Below are 26,323 nucleotides of genomic sequence, written 5' to 3' on the forward strand. Positions count from 1 at the left end.
TTCTTTTGATACGCTCTCCTGCAACTACCTGCTCATCCAGGAGGTTTTTGGGCTAGTTGAAGAGGAGTTCCTACTACTCAGAGGCGTAGGTACGCTCCTTCTTGCCAGCCTCAGCAGGCCGTGCCCAGGCTCGCTTGTTCTTGTCAACAGCGTGCGCCTAATGCCCTGACGGAATTGAATAATTCTCGTAGCCCCAGATTGGCCATGGAGGCCGTAGTACGTGGACCTGATTTGAATGCTAGGAAGGGATCCTATCCGTCTTCTGAGAGCATTTTCCATCTCACAGATAGGCTGCAGAGAATACCTTCTCCTGCTTTAGACTTAGCCTGGCCTCAGAATGACATCCTATAGTATATCTCCTATCAAACTGAGCTCTCTTTTTCATCAAGCACTGCCATTTCCTCCCCTCACCCTCCCCACTGACAGTTTGAACTTCGTGGGTGTGGCTTGGATCTCTTTCAGGGGGAGAAAACTAACAACTTATAGCAGCAGCTTCAGAGAGCATTTTCCATCTCACAGATAGGCTGCAGAGAATACCTTCTCCTGCTTTAGACTTAGCCTGGCCTCAGAATGACATCCTATAGTATATCTCCTATCAAACTGAGCTCTCTTTTTCATCAAGCACTGCCATTTCCTCCCCTCACCCTCCCCACTGACAGTTTGAACTTCGTGGGTGTGGCTTGGATCTCTTTCAGGGAGAGAAAACTAACAACCTATAGCAGCAGCTTCAGAGAGCATTTTCCATCTCACAGATAGGCTGCAGAGAATACCTTCTCCTGCTTTAGACTTAGCCTGGCCTCAGAATGACATCCTATAGTATATCTCCTATCAAACTGAGCTCTCTTTTTCATCAAGCACTGCCATTTCCTCCCCTCACCCTCCCCACTGACAGTTTGAACTTCGTGGGTGTGGCTTGGATCTCTTTCAGGGAGAGAAAACTAACAACTTATAGCAGCAGCTTCAGAGAGCATTTTCCATCTCACAGATAGGCTGCAGAGAATACCTTCTCCTGCTTTAGACTTAATCCTACCCACCCTACCCCTCTACCCACCCACCCCTAGAGTGACATGTCTTATATAACCTCCCTATCAACCCACTCATTACTTTACCTCACCCATTTCTATTCTTCTATCACCTTCTCCCACTACTCCAACCAGAGTTACACCTAATCACACTGACCACCCTTCAACATCTTCTGTCCTTCTGTGACTGTTCTCTTGTGCTTGACTGCTTAAATATTTTAAATTTAAATGCTTTACTTTTTGTCTATTAGATTGTAAGCTCTTTGAGCAGGGACTGTCTTTCTTCTGTGTTTGTACAGCGCTGCGTACACTTTGTAGCGCTCTAGAAATGTTAAATATTAGTAGTAGTAGTAGTCTTCCTCAGGTATACTGCGTACTGAAGCAAGGTCCAGTGTTCATTGAGGATCTGTGCCTCTTTGGTGTTATGGTTTGGCCATTGAAAGGGCTTTGTTGAGACAATAAAGATGATAAAGTTATTCTGATTCGGTGATTGCTACTTTGCTGCTTCAGGCTCAGAAATGTTCTACATCCATGGTGTATGCGAGAGTGTGGAAGATATTCAAGGGCTGGTGTTCTGAGTGTGAACTTTCTCCCTTCTCTGCTCAGATCACAAACATCCTAGCGTTTCTCCAGGCAGAGTTTCAGAAATGATTGGCGTTGAGTTCTCTAAAAGTTCAGGTTGCAGCTTTGGCCTATTTCAGGGGCTGACTACAGCAGCCGTCTCTTGCAGCCCACCCGGATATCGTTCGATTCTTGCGGGGAACGAGTCGCTTGTGGCCTCCCTTTCGTACCCTGTGTCCAGATTGGAACCTTAATGTAGTCCTTTGGGCTGTTCATTACCCTCCTTTTGAGCTACTCTGGAAGGCCTCCTTGAAAGATCTGATGCTAAAGACAGTGTTCTTGGTGCGTCAGCACATAGGGTTTCTGAACTTTGGGATTCCTTTCTCTGCTTTTCAGAGGAGGGGGTGTCCCTGTGCATGATTCCTTCCTTTCTTCCAAAAGTGGTATCAGTATTTTATCTCAACCAATCAGTGGAGCTTTTGTCCTTTCACAGAGTGAATGAGGAGGCTCGGTATTCTTCCTTGAAACATAGAGTCCTCATTAGATATCTGGAAGTCATGAATGAGTTTTGCAAATCAGACAGACTGTGGTTTTGGTAAACAGAAGCGTGGCCTCATGGCTTCTAAGCCCACAGTTTCTAGATGGCTGAATGAGGCTATCACGTCAGCTTATTTGCTTGTGGGGAAGCAGTCTCCTCAGGTCTTGTGGGCTGATACTACGAAGCATACAGCAACATCCTGAGCAACGTCTACCTTACAGTCTCTGGCAGATATTTGCACGGCAGCGATGTAGTCAACGCTGCATACCTTTGCTGAGCATTGCAGAGTGGATGTTGTGGCGCACTTGGAAGCCAGTTTTGTGTGTTCTCTATGCCACGCTAAGTGGTAGAGGGGCTGTGCTGTCTGAGGAGATGTTTCCATGAGCTTGGGTGAGGATTTTGTCCTCACAAGGCCAGGAACCGCTGAGGTGCATGGAAGATCATGGCAGTTTGGGAAGCCAGAAGCAACTTGCATGGTGATAGCTAAAGTAGGAGGTACACTGGCTGTAGGTACCTTATGGATGGTCGTATCTCATTTGGAATTTGCTCTTCCAAAGAGGATAAAGGATGTCCAACATGCTCTGTTGGAATACAGGGCAAATTTGTTGAGCAGAATTTAGAAAGTTAAGACCCTGCTTTTAGATGAGACAAAGCTACAGGCTGTACATCAGAAGCTGGAGACTCTTAAGAACCAAGAAGACTTAATTTGAGAATGTTGATCTTCCCTATTGTGACACCCTGTGTTATCTTCAAGTGTTGTTGAGAGTGCCAGCTGAGCCCATTTCCCCCACAACTAATGTCCGCCACCTACCAATTAAGAAAGGGAAAGGGGATATACTGCCTTTCTGTGGTTACAATCAAAGCAGTTTACATTTATTTATTATTTATTTATTTATTTATTTATGGTATTTATATCCCACATTATTCCCACCCATGGGCAGGTGCTTATTTTGGGGAAATGGAGGATTAAGTGACTTGCCCAGAGTCACAAGGAGCATCAATGGGAATCGAACCAGGTTCCCCAGGTTCTCAGACCGCTGCAGTAACCATTAGGCTGCTCCTCCACTCCAAGTTTGGCAGCAAGGGTATGGGAGATGTGGCGGGGGAGGGTTATGTTGCCTTGAGATCCAGTAGCGCCTTGAACCTGATTGGTTTTCGGGGGGGCTCCCAAGCAGACATTCTTATCAGAAAAGCACTGTTGGATCAACAAATTGCAATATTAAAAAAAAAAATTAATAGCTGATCTAATGTTACAGATTTTGGCTGAGCATATATGGATAAAGTTATCCAGATAAATTCTGTCAAATATTCTCATACATTTATCTTGGTAACTTTCTGATAAATTGCCTTTTCATTGCCTCACTGAATTTTGTCCTCTTAAGAATCTAAGCCACGGCATGCTGGGTCAGCTCAGCACCACATCTTTGAGATGGCCTATCTGGGTTAAGAGCAAATACCTGGCAAATGCCAATGGGGAAGATTATTGCTCACTTAAGAGCTTACTACTTGCCAGGATGCTCATCTGGATGGGCCTTTAGTTACCTTCCAAACTAGTCTGTCCTTTTGTTGTTCATTCTGTGGGTGGCCGCTGTGAGCGTTTTCCAATCAAAGTTGCCATCTATTTAGGAAAATAAAAGGCTTATGCTTGACACCCCTGCCAAGCGGTTAGTTTCAGGAACAGGCAGTGGACTGTTAGTAGCTCCTCAGAAATCTCCGATAATGCTTCTTATTGTGAACAAACCATATCTATTACAATGAAGCATTCCCGGGCTCCAGCACTTTACAATTTCAGTACTGACATTTAAGACAGATTTTTAAAAGCTGATTAAAATGAAAGCTTTAACTAAAGTTAAATTATGTTCCACTAAAATTTTCAAAAAAAACCATCCTTTCTGCATTTTTAACAGCCGTCCAGAGTCCTGTTAAATTTCGCTAGATCTTGCTACAGAGATTAGTAGGTTAGCTGGACCTGTAAATTCATTTTCCACATCACAAGTGAGCTTGGTTTCCAGAGGGAGTCATGATCTGTCACCTGTGATGACAGGGCTAATAAAAAATAATAATAATAAGGTGTTGGAAGGGACCATAAGAAAAAAGGACAAAAGCCTTGTGTGGTTGCAAATGAAAGACAGATTAGCCCAACAGAGGCTGGTTCTAATTGAACTGGAAGCCCAAAGGATCAGGAGAGAACTGCCATTTAAAAAAAAATTGTCATATAGCTAATTGCTTGACTAGTTTTTCAGCATCACAAAATGCTACATTAATTAAACGTTCTTACTCTCTGGGGATACCAATTAAATGATTTTTGTGTTCACATTCCTGGCTGTACTAAGTTGTACTTAATGTATATTTGGCACGATCTTGTCAACGTAATGCCAAATTCTGGTTTTCACTGAAGATGTACACCTATTCCTTAAGAAAAAAAAATCATGAAAGCTAAAAATTGTTGAATGTTAAACATAAAAGCAAAATATCAAAAATCAGATCAGATTTGCCACAAAGTGTACAAGTGGCAACTTAGAAAACAATGGTGAACACCCAGGAAAACAATGTAATATAACAGTGAAAAAATACGTACATATTTTGTAGTATCACCTTTCTTGACCAGTCTTTTTATATTTATATCAAAAAAGGAGGAAAAGACTTCATCAACCTGGTGCAGAGAATCTTACAATAATGTAGTTCTTAAGCGTAAAGACTTTTTAAAATCTGCAACCAGTAAAAAAGTAATCATAGACCTAAAAAAAAAAACCTCCAAAATCTTACTTATTGCTTTAATTATATCAAAAAATTCACAGTCATATATTGAAGAAACAAAAACACACTTGGCTTAGTAACAGTGTTATCCACTGCATGTTGTGGATTTCCCAGCATTATGGCAGTCAGGCGGCTCTTACCGCATCGTAACGACCCAAATCTTTGGAGTGTTGGAGCAATACTACAGCTCTCATCGCAATGAAAGTCAAGACAAGACGGCTTTGGTCTTTTCCTCCTTTTTTATATAATTTTAAAAAGACTAGACAAAAAAGGTGATACTACAAAATAAGGTTTTTATCAACATTATGTTGCACAAGCGAAAAATGCTCGTTTCTCCAAAAATGAAATGGGCCCTAGGAAGGCTAAGCGATTTCTTGTCTCTCCCCTGCCCTCTCCTCCATGTTCAGCGATTCTCCCCTGCCCTCCCATCCCATCCATGTCCAGCGATTCACCTGGACTGACCACTGGTGGAAACGGGATGGAGGCTTGATTGACCTTTGGTCTGACCCAGTATTGGTCTTATATTGTTAATGAGTATATTGTTTTTAGCAGTGCCTAGTTAACTTTGCCTGTTTGGGTATCCGAAAACCAAACCTGATTGTGGCTTTCCTAGACTGGAGCAGGCTGCTTTAGGTACAAGTGATTCTTGTCTGTTAACTTCTTATTGGATGCCATGTCTGATTTTACTTGTTACTTTCAATTTAATGGAATCTACCAATTTTCTCTTTTATGTACTTGCATCATGCCAAAGATATAGTCCATCTGGAGTTTGTAACATATATAGGCAGCTTATCCATGTGTACTTAAAAATTCTTTTTGATCAATCATGTGGCACACAAAGCAATGACAAATATTTCTGTATCTTTCTGCCACATGTTCTTGGTCTCTGTCCTGGGCTGCAGCTATTAACCTCTCATCCTTCTGATGCAGAGAAGAAAACTAAAACCTTTCATGGGTCTGAGTTTGAACCACATATGGTTCCTGGAGTTACACTTTATATTTCCCCTTGTATTTGTCACTTGTTTTTCCAATTTTTTTTATAACTCTTAAGTTCTCATATTGCTCAATTTTTATACCCTGTGGGGGGAAAGGGGGTCCAAGCATGGCACAAAAATCACTGGGGTTTGTGCTCTTATCAGTGTTGAATTTTAATCAGACTGCAGTAGAAGCATATTTTTATAAGAAAGTGTTCTCAGATGCACTTTATCACATGTATTTCAGTATTTTATTTGCTCCAATTATTTCTGTGAAATCAGGACAGAATTACGTTGTGTGTGTAACATAATTGTCCAGAATTCCATAAACTTTCTTCCTTCATTTGGATCACTGTAAGCAAACCGTATTGTTAGTTTTAATTGGAAGAAGCATGTTTTCTTTATATGTCTATATATCATCTATATCTATCTATATGTATGTATAAAACAGAGGAACTTTATCTGGATTCTTTCCTGTATTAAATTTTGGATCTTGTATCTTCTAGGGCAGAAGTTGTATTAGGAAATATTATTAAGAAGAAAGGATGGAGGTAATTATTATTTACTAGTAAAAAAAGGCCCGTTTCCAAAACAAATGAAACGGGCGCTAGCATGTGGTTTTTTGTTTTTTTTTTTTCTTTTTCTGTTTGATATTAAGGGATATATTTTTTTTAAAAAGGAAAAGAGTTGTTTTTTTTTAAGTTGTAAAGTCTGTATGAGTGTTTGTGGTTTTGAGGGGGGGTTGTGGGGGGTCTATGGGTGTATGCTATTTTTTTTGGGGGGGGGTGTTTGTGGGGTAGGGTTGTTCTGTATGAGTGTTTGTGTTTTTTGGGGGGGGGGGGATTATGGGATTCTGTGGGTGTTTGTAAGAGAGAGATGTAGGTTTTTACTGTTTCAGTTTTGTATTAAGGGGGTTGGGGGAGGGAGTGTGTGTATGAGTGTGAGTGTGAAAGCAAGATGTTGTCTGTCCATGGCAGTGTGTGGCATTTTGGGTGGTGGGCAGTTTGGTTGTATGTATGTGTGTTAGTGAGTGATGCTGATTGTCCATATTAGATGTGGGGTTTTTTTGTGGCTGGTAGGGGGTGATTCTCTGTGTGTGAGTGTGATACAGTAATCTTAATTCAGCAGGGCACTCTGATGTGGTATTTGTAGGCACTTGTATTTTTGTTGAAACCAGAGGGATCCATTGCAGGCAGGCAGTAGGAGTAGATATGGGGTTTTTTCGAGTGTGGAATGTGGGTGGTGTTCTGTAGGGGGGGACGGGGCTGAGGGCGCATGTGTCTGGAGGTCTCCTTGTAGGCACTGATTTCAGCTGGGCACTCAGGTGGGCTATGATCCGTTTTTTTTAGGGGGTGGGGGTTGGGCGCCGGAGGTTTCCGTTTGGGTGGGGTTTTTTTTTGGGGGGGGGGGTTGGTTTGGTTTTAGTGTGGAATGTGGGTGGCTTTCCTTAGGGGGGGTGGGGCTGAGGGCGCATGTGTTTGGAAGTCTCTGTTGTAGGCACTGAACGCTGGCTTGGAGACTCACCGCATGAACAGCTTGCAGAGTAAGGTCCGCGATGTAGTGGTTGTTTAGTGGCGTTCTTCGTCCGCGCTTTCCTCGTGGTTGGTCCCCGTGCTGGTAGCTACCCCCTCCTCAGGAAGGGGCGGGACTCGTGTGTGTTTGTTTTTTTTTCCTGAACGCCGCTGCATTTTCTTCGCTGTCCCACTCCTGCTCCTCTGCAGCACCGGTCCCATTCAAAGGCTTGGTGGTTTCTAAGTCCATGTGAGTGTTTGGGAGGTGGAACCGTACTTTGTGTGCATCACCTGAGGCACAGCCAATCAGCAGCGCGTGGGCGGGGCAAACACTGATGTTCAAAAAGTGGTCTCTGCCGCCTCACTTTAGAACGTTGGGAAAGTGAGGCTTCATTAGAATGTTGGAGGTGCGTTTTATATAGAGAGATTTTGTCCTACACTAAAGGCCACAGTAACAGTTTACTAGATTAACAGGTTCACTGTTTGTATTGGAAGGGAAAAATGTCTAAAGCAAGTGCCTTGAATAATAATTGCCCTTGGCATTTCTGGGACTGACGATTTCATGAGCAATTTTGTGATATAATTTTAAGTGATAGGTTAAAGATTTTTAGAAGGCCAATAAAGTTAAATCCAAAGTTATGGTAATTTTTCTTTCCATATCTATACGTGAATTATAAACTGGAGTAAAATTCTGAAAATCCAGAAGCTGTGACATATATAATACAGATTAGTAATGAGGTAGAAGGGGTAGGGAAGGGGGGTGGGGGGGGGGACAGGTGAGGAGGGAGAAAATGACATACTTTCGGGTATATGTCAAATATTGGTAGCTTTGAATGTGAGAGTTTTGTGGTCAGGTGGCTACTGTTATGTGTATCAAACTGTTATTGTATTGTTGAATAAAAAATTTTTCACATCAAAAAAAAAAAAATACAGATTAGTAGTATGAGTTAACAATAAGCAGGTAATGCCATTCCCTGACCTAGCAACCCTTAGAATAATCTTTTTTTACTTTAACAGGTTGTCTAGAGGAAAACAGAGCAAAGGTTTTCCAGTCCAAGCCAAATGTTAATTTACTGAGGGTTTCATCAATTTGCCAAGACCTTTGACAAGGACTGGTTTTCAGCAGAGACCAAATATGTAAATAGATGCAAATTCGCATATGAATATTCATTTTGGGTATGCTGAAGACCAGGCTTGTTTGAGGCTCTTTTACCTTAACCAACCCCCACCCCAAGACCCATGTGTATTAGTCCATGGTTTGGATGACAATGCAGCTTGATCAGGGTTGCTAGGAAAGAAACAGAGGATTATGTTTTAAGAGGCTAATTAACAAAAGCATGTTTTCTTTCTTGCTGACTTCAGCTAGCAAAAACTTACAAAATGGGAAAGGAAGTATTGATTGGAATTTATATTGAATTGTTCTTGCAACATTGAAAATGATTTCAATTTTTTGTTGATCAAGATGTGGTCAAAAGATGGAGAAGTACTTGGAAAAAGCAGTATAGAAAGGACCATTTCTCTTGATTATATTATCCAGTCATTTCCTACAAGAACATGAAAGCCTTTCATGCCAGCCCAACCTGGAATCATATAATAGGAACTTCGTTACAATATGAAATACCAAACTGATTTTTAAAAAATGCAGCATATTTAAGTAGAGTGTTTTTTTCATGGAAAGTGCCTTTTTTTTAATATACATCCCCTCTTAAGAGTTAATAAAAACATTGATGCTTCATAAAACATGATCCCAGTACTAGTCTTTCAGAAAACGTGTTTGCCTGCAGCTTAGCCTGGGTTTCCATTGGAAATATTCATTAAAACTATGGAGCTTAAATTCCCATTATCCTGTAGTAATTGCTTCATTATATTATAATGACCTGGGTTGGTACAAGAGTGGTGTCATTTATTATCTATGTGCTACAGCAAACCTGATAGCATTACACAGTTGCATGAAATCTTAATGTGGGAGCAGATGGACACTGATTTAATGAAGAAGAATTTTGTCCATGAGATGTACGTTTTCTTTGTGTGTTGTGCAAGGAAATAATCCTGACCACTAGAAGAAAAATCTGCAACCTCTAAAAATAAAGAAACCTCGTGTTTGCATCGGGGCGTAGCCAGCTCTCTGATTTGGGGGGGGGGGAGGGGCAGGTGGCCTTACAGCAATGGCACGAGGAGGAGGGGAGCAGCTCAGCAGCGAATTTCTTTGGATGGTGGAACTTTGGCATCACCGCCATCCATTTAACTGGTGCTGCAGTTTTTTTTTTTGGGGGGGGGGGGGGGGGGCTGAGCCTAAAGTAGGAGGGCCCAGACCCCAAAGGCCCCCTCCCCTCAGCTATGCCACTGGTTTGGACTGAATTTAGTATCTACCATGGAAGCTTCAGTTACTGCACTTTGAGGGAATGGGACAAATTGAAGTAATATTAGCCCCCATCCTTCGTTTAATGCCAGTGGACCAGATACTGTAGCAATCCACATGGAAGAACTGTATAGTTGAAGACATCTGTTAATTTAGAATTATATATAAACCACCAATCCACTACAGTTCTTCACTTCCATCTCAAAAGTTTCTGCTTTGGCCAAGTCACCCTGAAGCCTGCATCCCTTTAAGGGACAGGTCTGGTTATTGGTCTGACAGTGATTTGTGCCCCCCACCCCCATCCATCCCCCTGTCTCTCGAAAGTGCAGATTAATGCTTAACATAAAACGAAAAATAAAAAAGGCCTAAAACTTGTTTAGCTATAATAACTAGGGCACAGGTTCCCAAATTGTGCTCCTTGGCACCCTGGTGTACCGCAGCATATTTACAGCTCCCTCCAAAATTGTTGCGGGCTAGCAAGATGCCAAAGCCTCACTTGCTGAAGAGGTCCGAGGCCCGAGCTCCATGCTGCCTGAAGAACTTGGAAGCTGATGGTATTTTTCAGCTGCTTATGCCTGCAATCCTGGGAACGCTTGGGCCTCAGGTAGGGGACTTCTTCAGCTGGGAGGACTTGGGCATCCCTGCCAGCAAAAGGTAGGGGGGTTGGAAGACCTAAGCGGAAAAGTGTAGCCTAGGTTTGGGAACCACTATACTAAGGTATTCCAATTAATACCAATTTGCCCATGTGAAAAAGTGGTCTGAATAGTGCCCTCACTTAATTTAGCTAACAGCACAGACTGTCACTTGGATTAAGGAGAAATCTGTTCCCAAGAGCACGTTTTAGTTGAGATTATGAAACGGGACATAGTAAGATGATAGAGTAGATAAAGACCTGCACGGTCCATCCAGTCTGCCCAACAAGAGAAACTCATACTTGATCGGTCCCCGCCACTCCCAGGACACAGGCCGTAGAAGTCATCACAAGATTCCTTTGTGTTTATCCTATGTATTTTTTAATTTCGTTACGAGAGAGAATTTCCCACGAGAGGGGATTCCAGGTTATCACCCTCTTTATGAAAAAGTACTTATGACATTATTCCTCAGTCGGCCTCCCTGCAACCTCAGTTCGTGACCTCTAGTTCTATACCACCTTCCCATCTCTGGAAAAGGCTTGTTTGTAGATTATTACCTTTCAAATATTTGAATGTCTGTATCATATCACCCTGTCTCTGCTTACCTCCAGGGTCTTGTGGCATAAACCTCAGAGAACAACAAAAAGAGAGTCCAAATCTCCCGCAAAAAAAATGCCAAACGCACAAAACAAGCTGAAGAAATCCAAAAAGACCAGACTGAAACCACAGATGGTAAGAGCACCAAAAAAGTTTTATTAGGACCCTACACTGTCCGTGTTTCGGCTGAAAAGGCCTTCTTCAGGGGTCTAAAACAAAATATAACATATATATAAAACACATATAAAAGTATTTCATGCGAAATTCTGTATATAATGTATAATGGTGACATTAAAATACAATTAAAACCATAAAAATCTAAACACATGTAATATCACAAACCATTATAAAAGATAACTGAGGATGCAACATTTGAAATAATCTGAAATAAAAATAGCAATGAGGACAAATTTACATAACATAGGCAAAAACCATGTAAATATGGTAATGCTGTTTCAACCGTCCAGAGACGCATACAGAAATATGTATATTAAAAATATATGGCTATAAATATGGAAATGTCAGTTCAACCTTATAAACCATATTAAAATTATATGTGATGTAAATTGATATGTGTTGAAATGAAAATAAAAGTAAAAACTAAACAAGATATATTAAGAAAATAATCCTATATAATAATTCTCACCTCCAACGTTCTGACTTGCTGCCTGGGACCGTGGCTCATTCCGAGTTGGTCTGCTAGGCTCCGTAGATCAGGCTGACATCACCGTAGCCATTATGATGTCAACCAGAACCTGGGGGGGGGGGGGGAACATGCCTCACAGCTGATCCATGTCCAGAGGAGGTGGCTGGAGGGGGGGCAGGGGAGAGAGGAGGGTCGCTGGACATGGGTGGCTGCAGGGGGTCACTGGACATGGGTGACTGCAGGGGAGCCAAGGAAAACCTTGCTAGTGCCCGTTTCATTTGTGTCAGAAACGGGCCTTTTTTACTAGTTAAATAATAATGTTACACTTGAATAACCTGAAGAAGGCCTTTTCGGCCGAAACACGAACCGTGTAGGGTCCTAATAAAACTTTTTTTGGTGCTCTTACCATCTGTGATTTCAGTCTGGTCTTTTTGGATTTCTTCCGCTTGTTTGGCATAAACCTCATGCCATTTTGTCGCTTTTCTCTGAATGACTTCACTTCTTTTTATCGCCTTAGCAAGATACAGCCTCCAAAACACGATACTGCAAGTGGGGCCTCACAAACAATTTGCTGGCAAACCCTAATGCCAGCTCCCATCTGGATTAGGGTTCGCAACAGGAGCAGTGCTCTTATTTGGCACACTGCCCGCTGATCATTAAGGAGGAATGTGGGAGACTCTCATTTGCATGCAATTAGCCACTCAGAACTGGCGAGCACATTGTTTCACACGCTGTCCAGCTCTGATCATCGAGCGGAAGCAAATGTGGGCGCTAGTAGGGGCGCTATTGACCTCTAGCACCCGCGTTTGCTTTTGATCATCTGGTTGCAGGATTTTCTTCTTTGAATACCGAAGAGACGTTGTTTAGCACCTTCGCTTTATCCTCATCACTCTCCATACAGCCATTCTCAGTATCTTTCAGTCTTACAAATCCTTTCCTAGCTTTTCTCCTTTCCCCATTTTTTCTTCCGCTTTCGCTAGCCGTATTTCCCTCTTCACATCTCTGAGTTTAATCCAGTAATCTTTTCTGTAATCCTCTTGTCACGTTTGTCTGTATTTCTTGAATGCAGCCTCTTTCTCCCTTATTTTTTTTTTTTGTTACTTGTTTGGAGAACCATCTAGTCTTCCTGTTTCTCTTATTTTCGTTTACTTTCCATGTATAAAGATCTATTGTTGTATTCATAACATCTTTCAGCTTGGACCACTGCTCTTCCACATAATATTTGGCAATACAATTTCCCTGCCAGATTTAGCCAGTATAATATGCATGTAAACTTTGGGGGGCAGTTGTACTTGTGAACTTTGCATGTGAATAGTCTATCATGACAGCTGACTCAAAAAAAATCCTGTTAGCCTTCATTACCATCATGTAGCAGTATACAATATAGAAAAATTCCATTGCTGGTCTGGCCCAATAACCTAATCATAGTCGTACTCAATGGCAACATCTGACGATCAGATTTAATGCCCATGATTGTAGGGTTCTGGATGGAGTCTGGTGCCCAGGGGCGTATCTGCGTGGGGCCACAGGGGCCTGGGCCCCCGCAGATTTCGCCCTGGACCCCCCTACTGCCGCCGTGGGTACCTTTGCTGGCGGGGGACCCCAACCCCCACCAGCCGAGGTCCGCTTCCTCCTGCCGCTGCGAGATTTTTTAAGTTCATCGGGATTCGTCCTCCGTCACTCTGTGCTGCTGTTCAAAGAAGCTGCTAGCTGAATGCAGTTTCGGACTGAGTCTGACGTCGCTGCTGCACGTTGTACATGAGTCTGACGTCCTGCACGTACAACGTGCAGCAGCGACATCAGACTCAGTCCGAAACTGCATTCAGCTAGCAGCTTCTTTGAACAGCAGCACAGAGTGACGGAGGACGAATCCCGATGAAGAACTTAAAAAAACCTCGCAGCGGCAGGAGGAAGCGGACCTCGGCTGGTGGGGGTTGGGGTCCCCCACCAGCAAAGGTACCCACGGCAGCAGGGGGGGGGGTTGGAAATGGCGGCGGCGGGGGGGGGGGGCTATAATGTGCCCCCTCACTCTGGCTTCGGCTCCCGCTACCGCCGACTTTCAGATACACCCCTGCTGGTGCCTGCTACTAGCTGAAGTCTATTAGGATAATTGGATTAAATACATTGGGATTGAATATCAGATAGAGCAAAGCCATGCTGGATAGTTTGAATAACAGCACAGAGTGCCAGTTTCCAGTCTTTGTTCAAATTGAGCTGGAAATCCAACAGAGGCAGGAAGAAACTGGCAAGTGAAACAAAGATGTCATTGCTACTGAGACTGGTGAAAATCAGACTCTTTTTTTTTTTTTTTTTTTTTTTCCATATGTATTTAAGAATTGTAATTTCAACTATTTAAATGCAAAGGGTGAAAAGTTAAAAGTGTGAGTAAATTAAAAATTAAAGTTGGATTGTGAGAAATATAAAGTATTTCTTTCTTCTTCACAGACGGTCTAGCCTGGTCATAACTACTAAAATCTTCTGGGGAGGAAAGTATGTAATACAGATTTGTGTTTTCTGGTTCTTTCTGGTTCTGGATGATATGTTGCATATACTGTAACTATTTTTATGATTTTTAGAGCAGAGACTGAGAGGGGACTGTCTAGAAAGCATATCATAGAAGGTAAGACATTTTGACTTTGTTGAAAATGTATTCTAGTTGTATTTGGATATGTTTTAACACACACACACACACCTTGCAGCCTTTACCTGCCATCATATCTCCTTGCCCCAATTTATTTCCTGGTACATTTCCAAAGACCTCAGTAGCTCTGTCTCCCAACATTTCACCATAAGGGATCCTTCGGTGCTTATCTCAGGCTTTCTTGTATTCTTCTACTGTTTTATCCTTTCCACCTCACCTGGAAGGCTGTTCCATGTATCCATCACCCTTTTTTCAATGGATACATAATACTCATCCCTCTATTGTAAGAATTCCCTTTCTAGGGATGTGGCTTGATATATAAAAATCATTTTTGCAAATCTTCTTCACTGTGGGGTGACTAAACCTGGCAGTGTTCTGATTAGTACAGATGAGACAATTCTGATAAGATCTATATATCGTCTAGAATTTGAAGTATTTATGTGTCAACTGATCTACTGAAGAATGTATCAGATCATAATAGTTTATCTTAAGATCCACAGGACAACAGAATATCAAGGTAATCGCCATGCCTTTACTACAGATCAGTAAAAATGACACTTCAATACCAACATTTGTTTTTCCACTTTTTTTTCTCATTTTTCAAACTAATAATTACCTGAATGGGACCAGAGAGGCCATTGCTGAAGAAAGCCAAGTGCATTTAGAGTCATCAGGGACAACTGTTGAATTTTTTTTCTCTGCTTGTGAAATGGTACCTTTATCTCATGGGAGAAACCATGTAATAAAAATAAGTCAATTTTCTATTTACTAACTCCTAGGTTTGAAGGCATCTTTAGAACGATTGCAGTTAGAGTATGTAGATGTAGTCTTTGCAAACAGACCGGACCCTAACACGCCGATGGAAGGTAGGACCTTACTAAATTTAATAAATCTCTTAGGAGCTGGAAAGATTTTCTGTGTATACACATGTATATTTGTAGAAGTTATGTTATGACTAGAACAGCAGCTGAGGGAACTGGTGCATTTCCTGCTTACCTCCCATTAGTCTTCTGCATTAGAAAGTGGATAATGTGTCCTCAAATCTTCAGAGCCTTTTTATTAAACTTGTTCTCATCACATGGTCTTTACATTTAAAAATACATTGAGGGGCATAATCGAAAGGGACGTCCAAGTTTTGCTGATGACGTCCTTGCAAAACGTCCCGATGGAGGGGCGGGGAAACCCGTATTATCGAAACAAGATGGATGTCCATCTTTCGTTTCGATAATACGGTCGTGGACGCCCAAATCCTGAAATTTAGGTCATCCTTAGAGATGGTCGTCCCTAGACTTGGTCGTTTGATTTTCAGCGATAATGGAAACCAAGGACACCCATCTCAGAAATGACCAAATGCAAGCCCTTTGGTCGTGGGATGAGCCAGCATTCATAGTGCACTGGTCCCCCTGACATGTCAGGACACCAACCAGGCACCCTAGGGGGCACGGCAGTGGACTTCAGAAATTGCTCCCAGGTACATAGCTCCCTTACTTGTATGCTGAGCCCCCCCAAAACCCACTACCCACAACTGTACACCACTACCATAGCCCTTACGGGTGAAGGGGGCACCTAGATGTGGGTACAGTGGGTTTGTGGTGGGTTTTGGAGGACTCACATTTACCACCACAAGTGTAACAGGTAGGGGGGGATGGGCCTGGGTCCGCCTGCCTGAAGTTCACTGCACCCACTAAAACTGCTCCAGAGACCTGCATACTGCTGTGATGGACCTGAGTATGACATTTGAGGCTGGCACAAAATATTTTAAAAGATATTTTTTGAGGGTGGGAGGGGGTTGGTGACCATTGAGGGAGTAAGGGGAGGTCATCCCCGATTTTCTCCGGTGGTCATCTGGTCAGTTCGGGAACCTTTTTGTGCCTTGGTCGTAAAAAAAACAGAACCAGGTAAAGTCGTCCAAGTGTTCGTCAGGGATGCCCTTTTTTTTCCATTATGGGTCGAGGATGTCCATGTGTTAGGCACGCCCAAGTCCCGCCTTTGGCACGCCCCTGTGAACTTTGGTCGTCCCTGCGACGGAAAGCAGTGGGGACGCCTAAAATCGGCTTTCGATTATGCCGATTTGGGCGACCCTGTGAGAAGGATGCCCATCTTCCGATTTGTGTAGAAAGATGGGCATCCTTCTCTTTTGAAAATGAGCCTGATTGTGCAAAAACTCATGTATGATATCTACATTTGATTATTCCAAGCTGATCATCACCTGTGTAGGTTCCAGTCTTTTGGTATATAATAGGCAAGAATAAGTCAACCCTTCTTTCCACAGCAGGCCCAAGCAGAACTTGTTGAAGAATATGCTCATCAGTACTTCAGATTTTTTTTTCTTGGAATCATCTAATCCCAGTCCTTGTTAAAGAAGCAAATCTCCTAAATAGGAAGAACCCTTAAAAGATAGCACAAATTTCCCTGCTAATGCAGTATGCATATCTTCCTTTCTGTAGTGTTCTGAACAGACTTGTTTTTACCAAAGATTTTCTCCCTTTGGTGTCCTTGGGATCAATGCTGAGTACCTAGGGCCTGGAGTGGTGTTAAATATGCTAACACTAACGGCTGAAGATTTTGAAGGATTTTACAGTTAGTTTTAACTGGGAACATCATCTGATAGCAAAATTTAAATCAGGTTTGCGAGAAGTAGAGTAAATCTGGGAGTGGGGTGAACTATCAACCAGAAAGGTCTAATGGACAACCCTAATGACGACTATATGTATGAGAGATTTGGGTACATTGGAGACAATGCATGCAAATCTCTCTCATTAATATTTATTAAGGTTATCCAAAAAACCTGATTGGTTGGTAGTTTTCAAGGAATGGAGTTGCCCCCACCTTGAGTAAATTAAAAAGATCATAAAAGGAAAAGAATAGATATCTTGTAAATCAGCAAGTTGGGAAGGGGTTGAGGGAGGGGGACAAGTAGTAAGCTTTTTGTGGTCAGCTAAAACTGATGCTGACACTTTTTTTTTTTTTTTTACTTTTAAAATGACGTTCAGTGTTCTTTACAAAACTCGTTGAAACATTTTCCCTTAATTAAATTGTGTTTGTCCAACATCTAGTCTTTATGGATCTTATTCACTAACTAGTAAAAAAAGGCCCGTTTCTGCCTCTGATGAAATGGGCGCTAGCGGGCACGGGAGTCCCTTCCCCTCCCCTTACGCTAGTCTCCCTGGTGGTATAGAGGTACCTGTTCGGTTGGGGCAGGAAAGAAAGAGCCCCCTCTTTCCTGCCCGTAGTGGTGCTGCTAGCTGCCCTGCTGCATCGTGTGGGAGTCCGGCTCTTGGCGTTGCAAAATGGCCGCCAGCTTGAACTCTCGGCGGCCATTTTGAAACTACGAGAGTCGGACTCAGACACGATGCAGCCGGGCAGCTAGCAGCAGCACTTCCAGGCAGGAAAGCGGGGCCTCTTTCGTTCCTGCCCGAGCGAACAGGTACCGCTAGATCACCATGGATAGTGGCGTAAGGGGAGGGGAAGAGGGGGCGACGGGGGGTGGGGCGGTACCTTTAAAGGGGCGGAGTGAGGGGGCGAAAGGGGGGGGTGATGGGCACATCCTCAGAGGCTGCTCCCCATGCATTCATTTGCCTTGTGTACGTGTTCCGCCCTCGACGTCATCACGTGTGACGCAAGGGCGGGGCATGAAGACATGGTGAGTGTTGTGGTTTCACCACCATGAACTTATGAACCGGTGTGTGAGTGCCTGCAGTGACGTCAGTGTCCTCAGAACGTTGAGGGTGTGTTTTATTATAGTAGATGCCCTGATGATCAAAAGCAAACACAGGCACTAGAGGCTATTAGCGCCATACTAGCAACTATGTTTGCTACCGTCCCATGATCAGAGCACGTGAAACAACACGCTCGCGGGCTCTGAACACAATTAGCATACTAATACATGCAGAACAGGGCTCAGCGTAAATACAATGCAAATGCATGCTAAACCTATTCATCCCCAATGATCAGCGACCAGCACACCAAAGATTGGCTCGCTGGCCGCTGCAAACCCTACACCAGCTCGGAGCTGGCGTTAGGGTTTGCAGACCATCGGGGAGGAATGGTGAGCCCTGTCCAGCATGCATTTACATGCTAGCAGGCCCCCAGTCCCCCCAATGAAGCAAACCCCCCCCCCCCCCCCCAGCGACAGGGGGCTGGAGGTCCATCGGACCTCTGGTCCCACGACACAGGTTTGGGGATGGCTGGAGATCCGGTGAGGCCACCTCCCTCCTCCAACTCGAGGGGGTGGGGGGATTGACAGCAGCTCACCGGGACCACTAGGGACTTCTTGCTAATGTTGGGGTGGGGGGGCTGGAGACCCACAGGATCTCCAGCCCCCCTGAACCTGTATTGGGGTGGGGATCGGGGGGACCGGAGGTCCACCGGACCTGCAGCCCCCTGTCACTGGGAGGGGGGTTGTCAGTCGCCCACTGGGTCACCAGGGACTTCTTAGAAATGCTGAGGGAAGGGGTTAGGGGGACTGGAGACCCACCGGATCTCCATCCCTCCCTGAACCTGGGGTGGGGGGGATCAGAGGTCTGCCGGAACCTCCAACCCCAGTTTTGCCTTGCTCAGGGCAGGGGTAGTTGGGGTCTGGTGGTCCCATGGACCTCCTGCCCCTGTGTTTCACAGGTCTGGGCTTTTGAGAGCCCAGACCTTTGAAACAAGTGCGGGATGTGCTCAGGCAGAATCCTCCCGCACTTCTTCCCTATGATCAGAGAGAATTGCGTGCTTAAATTAGCATGTCATTATCTCTGATCATAGGTCCAATAATGCCCCGCGCTGTTCCAGCACTAATTTTAGAGCGCTGTTTGATCATCTGCTTGTTAGGCTTTTCTCCCATACTCTGTCCATGAGGAAAAGGTTGATAAATCAGGCTCACAAAATCTCTTTAAAAATATAAACATTTGCAACAGGATGCTGGGCTCAATGGACCCTTGGTCTTTTCCCAGTGTGGCATTACTTATGTACTTAACATTAATGTTCTTTATCTGACCACTTTTACATATTCTGTTTTCTTGTGTACTCTGCTCCACCAGCAAAGAAACTAAAGCTTCTTCCCCTTTTCCTTGTTTTAAAAGTATTTAGGGTAATTCAAAAGGTGATTCTTTTGCCAGCAATCTCCTGCTTCCCCCTCCTGCCCTGTGCCCCTTTTGTCAATCATTGCACTATTCCTACAGCTGTAAAATCTGGTCTTTTAAATCTTTCTTTTATTACCAGGGGACCCATTTAGTTCTTCCAAGTCAAGAACATTCATCATAGAAGGTACATAGTACCCCTGGTCTAAATACTGACCTCCGTGTCCAAAGGGCATTTTATGGGACAGATTATATATTTTGTTTTTAGTATCCTCTTATCCCAGTGACATAACTTCTCCATAAAATGCATAATGGAAAATGTATATGTCCATTAAGAACATCTTGCAAGTGAAAGCAAAAAGCCAAAACTGATATGTGTTTAAGTTCTCCTTCCTTTCCCTTATTTTACTTATCTACCATTTTCCGTTCTCTTCCTAGCTTCTGTGCATGCCTTTTAACATTTTTTTTTTAAGTGGCTGAGACCGCCGCAGACTGCATTAGCAGGAACACTGCATCACTGCCATTTTTGATTGTGGATACAGTGAACTTGCTTGTCAAACACATTACCAGCTCAGTGCATTCCTGTAATGTGGAATGAGAATCCCCTGTGATGCTGCCTGACCTTCAGTAGGAATGTGAATTTGATGTATGTTTACTCTTGAAGATTATCTACTAGGGTTGGGCAAACCTTGATAAGTATTCATTGCAACCAAAATTTTTACACCAATAATCTGCTGGAAACACGTGAGGTTGCAGACATTATTCTATAGTTTTAATTGTTACAGGTGGTATCATATTATAATGCACATATATAATTGATTTAGGGCCTTGTTTACTAAGCCGTGCTGTAGGCACACTAGCGTTTTTAGCGTGCGCTAAAAACTAGTGTGCGCTAACGCTAGAGACACCAATTGTTAGCCTTAGTAAACAGGGCCATTAGTATTTTAGTTCACAAGCTATGCATCAATACCCATCATGACTGATGAATCTATAAATTAATAATTGTCAATCATAACTAATGAGTTAGAAACACAAATGTAATGATTTTGAATGCTCTCTTCAATTTTTTCACAATTAGAGAGGAATGTGGATACGTGGCTCGGTCTGATTTAAGAGACACTCGTTTTTAAATTTTATGCATTTTTTTTTCCTGTGTCTTAAGGGAATACCTCCTATTCATAGCTTGCCTTGAGCTACCAATGACAAACTTGTGAGCTAAATCCAAAAGAAATTAAACTAAAAAAAAAGTTTTGACAAAGTATAATTTTCTTCAGCAACACCATGAGCTAGAGTTATTGATGCGTGCCATCGCTTTATTACACGCTAACACTGTTAGCGTGAATTATTTTACTACAGGTTCAGTTTTATGCATTGAAGGTTTAGTTATTAATGCATGTTAACACAGTAGCACACATTAGTAACTCTAACCGCATGTTAGAGTTACTAATGTGTGATGTAGTATATTTATGTCCAGGAAGAGTCCTGCTGAAAATTGCCCAAACCACCTGTGAGTAAAAAGTACTCAAGTTGGTAAAAAAAAAAAAGTGGCATAATCTGTGGTCGAAAAATACCCATCCTTCCTTCTGAAGCCCTATCCCGTGAATTGATTTTTCAAAGGGAAACACTACACGGGAGTTTACTTTGCAAAATGTGCTTGCTAGCCTTATGTATGTTGTACCAGTGATCCTGCAAGCACTCCACGTACTGTAGTCAACTCGAAGGAAATATTTTAGTCTTCCCGGAGTCCTAGGCTTCAACGTTTCAAAATATGTGGAGGTGCTAAACTGTAAATTACCCTCTTCCAGACATAATGATGGAGTTGTACTCATACTCAGCACCCACAGAACTGGCTTCTATGCCTGGAGTTATGCATTAATTATGCAGATCTGTTATAAAATGTAATCTGAGACACATTAATTCTCATCAGGTGGTTTTGAGTGCACCTTTAACTAAAAAAAAAAAAAAAACGTGTTGCTTATTAAACACATCAAACATTCAAAAGTGTATAAGGATACTGTGTACCCCAAGCTTGTGTATAGATTGATAGATTCATTTTGAAATTTAAAGAAGTATTTATTGAATAAGGAGAGATAACACAAAAAACAGATGTTCAAAGAAATACATCATATGCAAAATTACATAACAGCTCTAAAAAAAAAAAAAGAGAAAAAATATCATATCAGTTTCTCAGAACATCCTTAAAAAAGGGAACAAAATAGAAATCTCTTAAAGTGTCCAAATACATCATAACAAAAAAAAAAGGAACTTCCATATTTTTAAGTTTTATTCATTTCAAGGTATATTCAAAGATACAAAGCAATAAAACACTGAAAAAAGTATATAGATTCAGTTGAAAGCTGCACATGTGCGGTTCACTTCAAATACATCCAGGTTAGTGCATTGCCATAGGAGGACATATTGAAAGATACCATGGTGATAATTAATTGGGGCTCATTTTCAAAGCACTTAGCCTTCCAAAGTTCCAAGGGTTTCTATGGAACTTTGGAAGGCTAAGTGCTTTGAAAATACGTCAAATGTCATCTTCTTATGCTACACTGAATAGTTTTCAATGCAAGGGGAGTTCAGGGTAGACCCTGAGCTAAATTTTAGAGATGAAAGCTGGTAACTAGTCTTGGTTTTCTGGAGTATAAATTTAATATCTGTTGGGTTGTTTGCTACCATCCTCTGTTTACTGTACAAAGCTACTTGCATAATGATTACAGTGTCAGGATAGCTTAATTTATATGCTATAAAACAAACATATCGCAATGCCTGGGGGTGTGGTAACATACCTTTTACTAAGTTCCAGAAGTTTGATATAATAACTTTGCAAGTCAGATTTTTCTTATGCAACAAGGTGAAAACTGTATGACATTCGGAGTTGTTTTTTTTTTTTAATTTGCCCAACTTTAGTAATTGTCCATTCTATCTGTGACTAATCTTTTTAATATTCAGCAACTTTCTGCTAGAGAGTAGAGACCTACTGGAGTTCTGACAGGTGAACAGTCAGTTCCTGTAAGCCACCACATGACAATGCATGTAATAGAAAGTTTAGATATGGTGTGGGTGACATATGTATATTTATACATATTTTTTTTTGGGGGGGGGGGGGGGTTGTTGTATTTGCTTCTCTCTGGCACAGTTTTATGCCTTGGCTTTAACGAAAAAAACTGCATGACTTGCATTTCAGGGAAGAATAGGAGCAAGGATTTCTGGTTTAAAAAAAATGACTAAAATTTAAACTCTACCACAGGTTACACATTTAAAAGTTAGTTTGGCGCAATACATGCATTTTATTTGGCAGGCACATTGACCCGTCAACACATTTACAATTCTAGTTACTTTTCAATATCTTATAAGAAAGCATCTTGTGTAATATTGCAGGGAAATTCTGTCTTGACTGTTCTCATCTCGGCTAACATACGTAATCAGAAGACGGCATAGTACAGTTACTTATTTCTCATTCTTTCCAGTTATTTGTATGTACATGTATTTGTATCTGCATACTTGTGCTGATAAAGGTACAGTAGTACACAACCAATACCCAGTGTACTGAAAACGTGCATATGCCATGTATTAGTTTACACGGCAGCCCTGTCGTGTCAGGAATGCAATGGCCGACGTTTAGAAATACTTGCTCTTCAGCTTCCAGTTAACTCACACATGCAGTATGCCTTGCAAGCATTGTAACCTTTGTGTGTTCCACATTAACAATATTATCCCATTGTCTTTGTAAAATTATGTGCAGTTAACGATTAGCGTTGTCACTAAACATAACCCCATACTGAGTACAGATATTGGAGGCAGTGTTAATTATGTGCCTGAATTAGGGCCCCTTTTACCACACTGGTTAAAGGAGGCCCGCGGTGGCATGGGCGCACGGGTTTGCCATACGCTGAGACCCCCTTTTAGCACAGCAGGTAAAAGGCATTTTGTTTTAAAGGAAATGGCCATGCACCAAGTTAACCACTTGCCGTGTGGCCATTTCCCAGGCAAACCCTTAACTGCCAACTACTTATGAGGCGGTAAGGGCTCCCCGCGCTAACCTAACGTAACTGGGCAGTGCGCAGTACTACTTGATTACCACCGAGGGTCAGCCCACAGTGCAGAAAATGTTTTTAAAAACCCAGCACGCCGGAAATGGCATGCAGAGGAGCCAGGCTCTACCGCTAGGCTCCAGCAGCAGTGCCTGATTGACACATGCCAGCGCTGTGGTAGCCTATACCACGGCATTGTAAAAGGGCCTGTTAATGAGTTATATCAAAACACTGCAGTATTCATTCTACAAATGTTATGAGGGGGTTTTTAACAAAGGATACTTTCTAAAAAAGAAGTTGTATAGCTTTGTGTTCTTTTACTCTTTGCTGAGACGGGAGCCTCTCCAGCCCACTGAAATCACTTTGAATATCGAGCCTCTAGTGTTTGTGATGACATACTTACATATGTTTTCACAGTGCTTGACTGTTACACAAACAGATCTTTGAATTTTAATATTCTGCTTTAAATAGAGGTCAGTAATTTAGGTAGAAAGCATTATGGTTTAAATTAACTTAAAATATTTGATTAGTTTAAGGGAGTAAAGAATTGGTTAGAGTAGAATATAACAAAATTCGCACCACGCTATGTTAAACCATTGTGTCAAGCCCAGTAACCAGTCTTCAAGAGCAGCCAGTTTGCGTTCTTGGTCAGTATACACTGACCCAGTGAACAACAAATTTTCAGTTAGCCAATAAAAATGTTACCTGCAACCAGTATACTGATCTTTATTTTTCTTTTTTTTTAAATTTATATCAGTAAAACATTGACAGTCATATTATGTCATTCAGTAGTTATGTGTTGAAGCATCTAAACCCCCCCCCCCCAGTGGTGTAGCACCCCCCCCCCTGTATATGGTATGGAAGCCCCACCCAGTGTAGCCACAATTTTGGAGGTGGCGCTGGAAGGAGGAGGGAGTGCTACTCCTTCCTCCATCTTCAAGGTTCAGGGGAGCACTAGACCACCAGAGCGAGTGGGGTAGGGTTTCCCACTGAGCCACCAGGGAAGGTGTTTTTGGTGTGAGGGGGTGTTAGTGAACTGGGAGGTCCACCGGAAACTTGTCTGGGGAGGGGTTAGGGGAGCTGGAGGTCCACTGGACTTCCAGCCTCTTGCGTGCTGGGGGGAAGGGGACCTCCAGCCTGGTCTGTGGAAGGATTGTGCCTTGAGCGCATGCCCAGGCACAATCCTCCCACAGAAGTCCCCCAATGATCAAAACTAATAGTGCGCATAAATTTGCATACTATTAGTTTTGATCATCTGGGCTTTAATTCCCCGCTCTGTTCTGGCACTAATTTTTCAGCACTGTTCAGAACAGTACAGGGAATTTGATCATTGGTCCCCAAAGTGAGGAATGAAGTGTAAAGTAGCATTCAATTCAGTAGAGCCAATCAGTATAATAGAGCCATGCACATGGGTCATATGACAGCACTAGATGACTACCAAGCATGCCCGAAAGCTCTGAAAAGATCTGCACTAGAATGAGATAGACATATGAACCATTCATGTGCTTCATTGCACTGCTAACATCAGGGAACACCTTTTATAGATAAACAATTGTTACGTTGAAACTGTGGGGTAATATTTATCCCATGCTGGCCAGTGGTGGTTTTTTTTTTTTTTAAATGCTGGATTCTGCAGGTTTTTCTGTACCTGAATATTCAGCACCGAGCTGTATCTGGATACTGGACTGGGTATTCAAGTGGCCACTGGAAGTTATCCAGGTACCACTGATCTCCAGGACCAATACCCAGAGATATTTTATTTAGGAAAAATAAATTTAGTTATAGTTTTTATTCATGCTCAAACATGTAATTTTAATTCTTATTTTATATTCTGTCAACAATGTTATTTTTAGTTTTTATTCAGTTCTTGCTTTTTTTTTTTTATTGAGCAAAACAAACAAAAAAATATATATATCAAGAACAGCCCTCAGAATATCACGTGCTCATAACTTGGTGCATTTTTTTCAATGTAAAACCAAACTAATAGCACATGACTTACGTCTAAATTCTATATATGGCGCCTGAAAAATCAGCACCAAAATTATTTCCGCCTAAACATATTCTGTAAACCGCGCCTAGATTTAGGTGTGGTTTACAGAATATGCCTAGCCGGTTTATAGAATACACCTAGTGGCCATGCCTATACCTAACTCTAGGCGCGTCCATTTACACCAAGTAAAAAAACTCAGTGGAAATACTGGCGCCTAAGTTAGACACGAAGCAGGTGTGTTCAGTAACCATGCACATAGATTTTTGGAATGGCAACAGCCCACCCATGGCCACATCCCCTTTTGGCAGCGTGCATTGGAATTTATGCGAACCACTTTACAGAATACGCCAAGCAAGTTGTGCACGTAAATTCTAATTCAGGTCAATTAGTATTAATAATTGCTTGTTAAGTGGCAATTATCAGCACTGATTGGCTTAAGTAATTAAATTGTACACACAAATCCAGAATACGACCGGATTTGCGTGCACAATTTCGGTCACGCTATATAGAATCTGGGGGGAGGGGTTAGTACTTTTCTCAGTGTGAAACCAAAACAATAACTCAAACAAGTCCACTATAACTGTTCAAATTTAGCATTAAGTTTAAGAAATGCTCTCATTTCCCAGCAACAGAAAAAAGTCAGCAAATAAGGGGGAAAAAAAATCTAGAACAGCCCTCAGAATAGCACACGCACATAACGTGCTTTTTTCAGTGTAAAATCAAACCAATACCACGTGACCTGGGGACCCTTTTACTAAGGCACGTAGGCGCCTACTCATCAAATTGGCGTTACTGCGTGCCCCGGGCGGTAAAGCATGCAGTAGAAAATATTTTCTATTTTCTACCGCATGGCGCTTACCTGGCAGTAATCGGCAGATTACACGCGTTGAACGCTTACCGCCCGGTTAGCACGCGAGACCTTACCACTAAGTGAGTAGTTGGCAGTAAGGTCGCAGGCTGAAAGTGGACTCTCTCTGGTTTTAATTTTTCCACGT

General features: G+C 42.4%; 1 protein-coding gene across 6 annotated transcripts in view; it reads left to right on the top strand.

The window, feature by feature from the left end:
* The window catches only part of KCNAB2 (potassium voltage-gated channel subfamily A regulatory beta subunit 2), a 168,143-nt gene that overhangs the window by 128,309 nt on the left and 13,511 nt on the right, over positions 1-26,323 (top strand). For all 6 annotated transcript variants that reach the window (XM_030222118.1, XM_030222120.1, XM_030222119.1 and 3 more), the window contains 4 exons: positions 6,359-6,403; positions 14,043-14,087; positions 14,174-14,217; positions 15,018-15,104. In XM_030222118.1, coding sequence (XP_030077978.1) covers positions 6,359-6,403; positions 14,043-14,087; positions 14,174-14,217; positions 15,018-15,104 — 221 coding nt within the window. The remainder of the gene's footprint in view (positions 1-6,358; positions 6,404-14,042; positions 14,088-14,173; positions 14,218-15,017; positions 15,105-26,323) is intronic.

The sequence above is a fragment of the Microcaecilia unicolor genome, chromosome 13, assembly GCF_901765095.1.
Source record: "Microcaecilia unicolor chromosome 13, aMicUni1.1, whole genome shotgun sequence".
NCBI lineage: Eukaryota > Metazoa > Chordata > Amphibia > Gymnophiona > Siphonopidae > Microcaecilia > Microcaecilia unicolor.